At 53.7% G+C, this 7502-nt stretch overlaps 1 protein-coding gene across 1 annotated transcript; it reads right to left on the bottom strand.

Moving 5' to 3' along the window:
• Positions 1–926: 926 nt before the first annotated feature.
• On the bottom strand, positions 927–6052 carry LOC139794538 (dual specificity protein kinase CLK1-like). Its single transcript, XM_071740266.1, has 11 exons — positions 4817–6052; positions 4156–4258; positions 3673–3739; positions 3294–3407; positions 2992–3158; positions 2826–2920; positions 2612–2741; positions 2380–2462; positions 1696–1787; positions 1326–1416; positions 927–1232 (listed from the first exon to the last, which is right to left on the bottom strand). Exons 1-11 carry the CDS (start codon positions 5495–5497, stop codon positions 945–947), a joined length of 1911 nt encoding a protein of 636 aa, XP_071596367.1. The 5' UTR covers positions 5498–6052; the 3' UTR covers positions 927–944.
• Positions 6053–7502: the final 1450 nt, after the last annotated feature.

Below are 7502 nucleotides of genomic sequence, written 5' to 3'. Positions count from 1 at the left end.
AGAAAGGCTGATGTGAAAAGGGAGGGTGAGAAGCTGTCACTGATAGGCATGGCAGGCATGGAGCAGTGATCAGGCCCTGTCCGGGCGTGTCTGTGCTAATGTGGAGAGCCAGAGAGAGAGCCAGCTTGAAGGTAAGAAAGGACAAGTGGTCCAAGGCACGTCAGTAGCTCCCATGTCAAGTCAGGGATTTACAGCATAAAGTGGGCAGGTGCCCAGTGGGTCGGAAGACGTGGAGCTGTGCTGTTTCTCCAGCCCCAGAGTTCTTCAGTGCAGTTGATGGCAAGGGGAGGGAGGCCAGGGAGGTGCAAAGACCCCCGAGGTCCTGCTGCTGCTGCAGCTGCTGCTCTTCTTCCTTGTCTGCTGAAAGTGGCAGAGAAAACCTGAATTATCTGGGGAGCACACAGCGAAGCTGCACACCTCTGCGTGCTTCTTGTGCTGACGTGACTTAGTCTGCCCTGTAGAAGGCACGTAAATTTAGAGCCTTGCCGGGACTGAGCAGCTCTAGTGGCTTCCTGGTAGGGAGGGGGAGCTCTTGTGGCCGTGCCAAGTTCTCGGCCTGTGACGCACAGAGTGTTTCCAGTCCCGGTAGCAGCAGGGGGTCAGAGCATTTAAATGTTCATCACCAAGCTTCAGATGTTAGAGCTGGGGTGGAGCAGTGGAGGAGCTGGAGATGTGGGGGGTGTGCAGTGATGGGGTCATTGAGGTGTTGGTGAAAGGGCACTGTATGTTCTGGGTATTGGGACTGTCGTTGTGGAGACCACTCAGCAGGAGGACAGAGCTCTGGGACATGTGTGCATGGCTCAAAGTGCCACTGTCCCCAGATCTTCATTTAGGGAGGACACGCAACCACGCTCATCAGTTTCTTTTGTGTTTCATGCCAGGAGTTGGGTGAAACATCAGTATCCAAACGCTTGTAACACAGAAGAGGGTATTTACAAACTCTTTTAATCCAACAAACGTGAAACTACCCACAAACAGAACAGAACGGAACAGAACAGAACACAACATGTAACAAAGGCCCAAATTTTCCTAGGCTTCTTTGGGGGACTGACACCCGTGTCAGCCCCCTCAGCTCTTAGAGGCGATGCCCTTTTTTCCCGTTGGAGCGGGAAGAAAAAAGGATGTTTGAGGGCTTCTTGCAGGGTAATTCGCTCGGCTGGGTCGTACTGCAGCATCTTCTCTATCAAGTCGAACAGGTGGCAGTGTTCCTCAGTGCTGCAGGTCATGTACGCCTTTGGGAAGAAAACAACGGAAGATGTTTTCCTGATTGCGTCCTTGCCCTTCAAGCTCCTCTCTTCCAAAGCCGTTTCCCTCTCTTCTCTTACCTTCAGTGGCTTACAGTGCTGTGAGGCATAGCGGCCAAAGAGGCTGTGTTGGTCCCACACCAGCCGGCCATGACAGTAGTAGTCGCCTCTCCTGAAAGAAAGAGACTTTTGTGTTTCTCCTGGAACCAAGAGTTTGCTCTTCAAGGATGCTGCTTTGTCCCTGCGCTGGAAGCTGTTTGTCAGCACCTTTGTCCAAAAGTGGGGGACTGGCCTGGGAATGTTGGCACAGGAGCAGCCGGCTTGTTCCATTGAGTAAAAGTGTGATACTGAGTATCTAATAGCATGACTTTAAAAAGATGGCACTTCAACCAGATCTGAAACCAGATTTCCGTTGAACCCTAGCAGTCCAGGTACAGAAAAGTGTCATTACCTGGTTTTCTTGATCATGTCTCTTGGCAAAGGCCCCAGGATTCTTTCCATCTTTGCCAGGTGTTCTATATCTTCATAGGCATCGAAGGAAACCTAGGTAGACATTGTTGGTTGTTAGAGGGAGTTCCCAAGAACTCGCTTACACTGACCTGACTTCCTACTTGACTGGACCCTGAAAGCAATAATCCATTCCCGACTAAGGAAAAAAGAGTGGCCATAGCTACTTGTTTCCTGGAAGAAGGTACAACCTCCTGGAAATTGTTCCCCTTGACCCAGCATTATTTTAGTTGTTGGTGCTATTTGTTTTTCTTGGCTCGTAAATGTCCAGTTTCATCGGTATATCTGAGGCTGACAGAATTTGGGTAGTTGCATGGTATTTGCTGATGCTGTCAGGCAAAGCCACATGTGTTATTAGTGCTGCTTGGAAATTGCACCCGGTGACGGGGTCACCCTTCATGCCAAGCTGCTGCCCCAGTGTTTGCTGAAAGCAGCTTGTGCAAGTCTCCTGCTGAGACAGTTCCTTTGTGCCTACAGCTTCTGTTCACCTCAAGGCGGCCTTGCAGAGACAAGCAGCTGCCTTTCTTGCGCAGACCCTTGCCCTTAGCTCCCACCTCGCCGGAGCACGTTTTCCCCGAGTTGGGCAGCGTGGTACGCGCTGCGTCGCTTGGGGTTCCTCGTTGCCTACCGTAAACACTGGGAATCCGAGGTAGTACTCGAGGAGGATACAGCCTATACTCCAGACGTCGCATGGCTGTGACCATCCCAGGGCTGTGGAAAGATTCAGAAGATCCATGTTTGCACCAGGCTACAAAGAGTTGAGCAGCTCAAGCAAGAGGCGCCACAGTGCTGTAGCAGCCTTCAAGAGCACAGCAGGAAGCATCTTATGGCAAAGATGTGCCTAAGAGACGCCTCCTGACCTAGGATGATTTCTGGAGCTCGGTAGGGTCTTGTAGAGACGAGAGGGCAGTGAGGCTCGTCATCCCTTGTCGCGTTCCCAAAGTCGGCCACTTTGACGGATGGGTCTTTCGGTCTGCGCTCCACTTGTTTCTGCAAGGAACCAGTGGGATGGCTGAGCCCAGAGAATGCCAGAGGGTGGCTGAAGGGGAGGTGGGGAAGAGGACAGCAACTTACCAGGCTGGCGTTGTACTCCTCTGTGTACTCGGAGTTGACAAGTAAAATATTATCCGGTTTTAAATCTGTGTGTGTCAACCCGTTGATGTGCAAAACTGCAAGATAACGAGGCCAGTTAGCTCGTCCCCCAGAGAAAATTTAACAAGCAACCAAGAAGCGCACTTACAGTTGACAGCCTCGCAGAGCTGGTAGCCCATCCGTCTGATGTCGTCCACCCTGAAGGGCCGGAAGCCATTTGCTACAATGAAGCTGTAGGTGCTGGGCCCCAGCAGCTCAAAAACAATGCACACATGGCCCCGGTGCTCGAACCAGTCCAGCATTCGGACGCAGTGACTGCAAAAGCAGAAAACCAGAGGAACTGCCACAGGCCGTTGGATCAGGCTTCGCTCCATAGCTCTTCTGTTCCAGAAGGCAGCGTCTGGGAAAGCTTAAAGCCAAAGCACAGTGCGGTCGGTTTTGTCTACTTACTGTGTGCCGCTGGGGTCCAGTGAGTTCAAATATTGCAGCACTGAGACTTCTGCATGATATGCCCTGCGTGGGTCGACATCTTTGACGAACTTCACTGCCACATGCCTGTTGTCCCTGGAAAGGCAGGTTTTTAACAACAGGGGTGAGACCAAGGAGGACTTGAACCTAAGAATCCTCAGGAACTGTCACCACCTATCTTGTTTATAACGATGGGAACCTCATCAGAAAAGGTCTTCAGTTCTAGAGGACGTGTGTGGAGCTGTTAATGTCAGAAGGGTGCGTCTGCACACAGGCTCGACTAGAATCTGAACAGATCCCAGGGCAGCCCTCAAGAGCATCAGTCACAAAACTTGCCTGTCTTTTAACTCAAAAGACTTACTCTTGGTGATCAATGAATTCCATGACCTGCCCAAAGGCGCCTTCACCCAAAACAGTGACGAACTCATCTGGAAAGAAAAGAGCTCTCGGTCACACCATGTGTGAAGTTACTCAGCTCTCAAGGAGACAAGCCACCAACCCCAAGCGGTGTCCCAGAGCAACAGAAAGAAAAAATAGTTTCTTCTACTGGAAGAAACTGCGCCTTTTGGAATGGAAAATCCCCAGCAGCTGGAGAGATGTTACTGGACAGCTCTCATCAAGGCACATTTCCAGGGATCTCATTAGGAGTTGGCTCGTTTCCTTTATGTACTGTTTTTTGAGGGGGAAAGGGAGGCAAAAAGGAACAAGATATGTAGAGAAGAGGAGAAACAGTGCCCACCCCCAAAGAAAAATAGTCAAGAGAGAAAGAAAAGACTTGCAAAGCCCCCTCCCATCTTAGGTTACGAAGACTTATTCTATCGGAAATGTTAAGAACAGTATATACATCTTGCACGTAGCAGATGTCCTGTCCGAGGTTCTGGGTGGCCCTCTTCCTCCTCGTGCTCCATACTTCCAGGACTGCTGCATGGAGGACTCATCCGGGTGGTCTAGGTAGTCAAGACATGCAGGTGATTTAAGGTCAGAGTTGGAAATGCAGCGGGCAGGGAGATACTGAGGCATTCAGGTTACAGGCCGATCCCCAAGGAGTGGCCAGGAGCATTTTTAGATTTAGTCCCCAGAAATTCCCATGGCTCAGAGTTTACATTCTAGGAGGAAAACACGGCACAGAGTGGATTTTTAGAGGAGATCCTCCAAGTGGCAAAGCAATGCCAAATGTCAACACAAGGGCTTTTCCCTGGAAAGGTTGGTTCACTGAATTTTACTTTTAGGATTTCACTGCTGTTCTCTCTTTTTCCTTTAACCTAGTGGTCAAATTTGAACGCAATTTTTCGTGTCTAAGCTGCATCTTGAAGTGCTGCCGAGCACTTTGGGAAGGGGGAGGAGAGGGAAAGAAGCTCCCCTCTGTAAAGAGAGGCAGCAGGGAAAGTCCCGTTTGTGGCCAGGAGGGAAGAGCTCTTTCTCAGAGCTGTGGGTGTGCTGGAAGCCCCCGTCCGTGCTGAGGTGGCCGCCTGGGCACTTGTCCCTGTCTCATCCCTCTCCCTCACCTGCACCTCCAGGGAGCCGGGGCTGGCCCCGTCCCCCTCGTCCTTGCTCAGGTAAAGAGCTTCCGGCGTCTGGAACTCCTGGAGCGAGTCCGAGTCGGTGCCCGAGAAGTCGTGTTCCGGGGGCCTGGACAAGAGCTCCAAAGTGGCCTCAGAGTCCTCATCCTGGCAGTGGCCCGCCGCCTCCTTGGTACAGCCTGCAATGCTGGCCGGGGGGCTGCCAGCACCCCCCAGGGACACGCGGGACTGGCAGGTGATGGGAATGTCCAGTCCTGCAGCCAGCAGCTCCTCTCTGAGGTGCACAGAGGCCCTGACGTTCTCCTCTGGCATGCCGGCTGACTCCAGGGTCTCCTGCTGGTGCCCCTGGCTGAGGCTTCCCCTGGAGGTGGGCTTTCTGTGGTCAGGCTGGCCCGGCTGCTGGGTCAGCACGGTGCTCAGCTCCCGTGGGGAAGCTTGAGAGACACCTGCTTCCAACACCTGGCTCACCCGAGCCCTCCTCCTTTTCCAAACTTTCCACCGTGAGCCCTTCTTCTTGGGCTCTGGCTGGCTCCCTGGTGAAACCGGCTCTGGCGCTGACCTCTGGGGCACATAGTAGTCCTCGAGGTCATCGTCGTTCTGCCGGTCCTTCCTCCGGGAACAGCAATTCCAGCATGAAGAGCGTGGTCGGCTGAGTGGCTGGCCCATGCTGCCGTCCTTCCCGCTGTCTCACGCTAGACTAGATGGTCCCTCCGATGGCCCCGATAGGTCCCTTCCAAAGCCCAGCGTGTCACAGGCCTAGGATTATGATGTAACCGCCCTGGCAGCCATTCCCCTGCCCCTCCTTTGAAGGCGTTCCGGAAGAATCATGGAATCCTAGAATGTCATGTTGGAAGGGACCTCAAGGATGGTCTGGTCCAAGCCTTTTAGGTAATACTCTAGTTTCTGTAGGATGTCTCAGCACTGTGTTGGGCTGAGACTCCAAACTGTCCAAAGGCAGGGAAGCCACCACTTCCCCTGGGAAACCATTCCAAGGTGTTGCGTGTCCTCCTGGTGAGCACTTTTCCCATTGTGTCCAGTGGGAATGTCCCCAGAAGCAACTTGTGCCCATTGCCCCTTGTCTTCTCCATGTGACTTCTTGTAAACTGGGAGTCTCCCCCTTCTCTGTAGCCACCTTTGAAATGCTGGAAGATGGTAATAAGGTCTCCCCTAAAGCTTCTCTTCTCACGGCTGAACAAGCCTAGCTTTCTCAGACTCTCCTCACGTGGCTCCAGTCCTCTGATCGCCCCTGTGGCCCTGCTCTGGCCCCTTCTGCAGCCTGTCCACTTTGTGGGAGCTTTTTGTAGAGGGGGGACCAAAACTGAAGGCGATAGTCCAGCTGTGGTCTGACAAGCACCGCGTAGAGAGGGATGATGACTTCTTTCTCTCTGCTGGTGAGGCCCTTGTTGCTGCAGCCCGGCGTCAAGAGTGCTTGCTTGCCAGGGACTTGTGAAAGAGGAGGAGGGAGTGGAGGTGATTCCATGGAATGGTGTGAGGAGGTGAATGGTGAGAAAGGAGCTGAACTTCTTGGTGGAAGTCCAGGGGGATGCTTGTTTTCCAGGCAGCACAAGCTTTGAGAAGCCTCCTGCTCTCTGGCGCGTTCCTGGATGTGCTGCGGGCCTTGGTGGAGTGGCTTTACCAGGGGGAAGCCCAGCCAGCTGTGGACCAGCCTGTCCAAGGGGAGCTGGGTCTGAGCCCGAGCCTGAGCCTGATGGATGGTGCCAGGGTGAGAGTGCCTTTTCTCACCCTTGTCTGGGACAGGAGGCAAAGAAGAGAGGAGCCCGGGTTGGGGCCTTGCAGCTGAGCTGTGTGTCTGTCTGCTTGGCTGTGCTGTGTTTGAAGAAGGAGAGCAAAAGCAGGACAAAGAGGTGGGAAGAAACCTGTATGCAGGTGAGAGGAGCTGGAGCTGTGTTCTTCTGAAGCTCTCTGTCGAGGGTTTAGTTTTGAAAAGGTGTCTGACTCTACAGAAAAGGTGTCTGACTCTACAGGCCTCTCCGCACTTTGGTCTTGGCAGTTGTCTCCAGCGTGTTTGGAGACAGGCGCTCCCAGGCTGGGATTAGGTCGTACGTTGCCGCCCCTGGGAAAGACTGCTCAAGGCAGCCACTGCATGGCATCCAGAGCTCCTGGTGGTCTGGAGGTCCTCTGCTGCAGGTGAGGACTGGTTCTGCCAGGGTGGAAAGCTGGGGGTCCTGCCCTCGTGCCCTTCCATTGACAGGCGCTCAGGGGCTGCCTGCTCTGTGTCTCTCCCTGCATGCCTGCCCTCTGGTCACGGGGGTGCGGGGGTTTGGATCCCTGGTGAGGGGGAAAAGCCCACGTTACAAAGTAGCTGAGCTGTGCCCACGTGAAAGGTGCTGCTGGGAGTGATTGGCCCCATTGGGCTTCTGCCCTCTGTCCCTCCAGGTCTTCCAGAGGTAGCTGGGGAAGCAGAGGAGAACAGTCCGGGTGCTCAATTGCTGCGTCCAGGAGTTCCTATGGAGAACAGCTGGGACAGGACCTGGGAGAAGGCGTGGCTGCTGGAGCTGAGCTTGTGATGGGACACGGTGTGCACGCTGTCCACGCCCAAAGAAAGGTGACAAGGTGTGCAAGCTGTCCCTGTCCAAAGAAAGGCACCTGGAAGAGGCCTCGCGGAGGTGAACGGAAGGCTGCGTCTGGAAATATTCCTGGAGAGACTTGC

The sequence above is a fragment of the Heliangelus exortis genome, chromosome 3 (genome assembly GCF_036169615.1).
Source record: "Heliangelus exortis chromosome 3, bHelExo1.hap1, whole genome shotgun sequence".
NCBI lineage: Eukaryota > Metazoa > Chordata > Aves > Apodiformes > Trochilidae > Heliangelus > Heliangelus exortis.
This window is presented reverse-complemented; position numbering and strand designations above follow the sequence as displayed.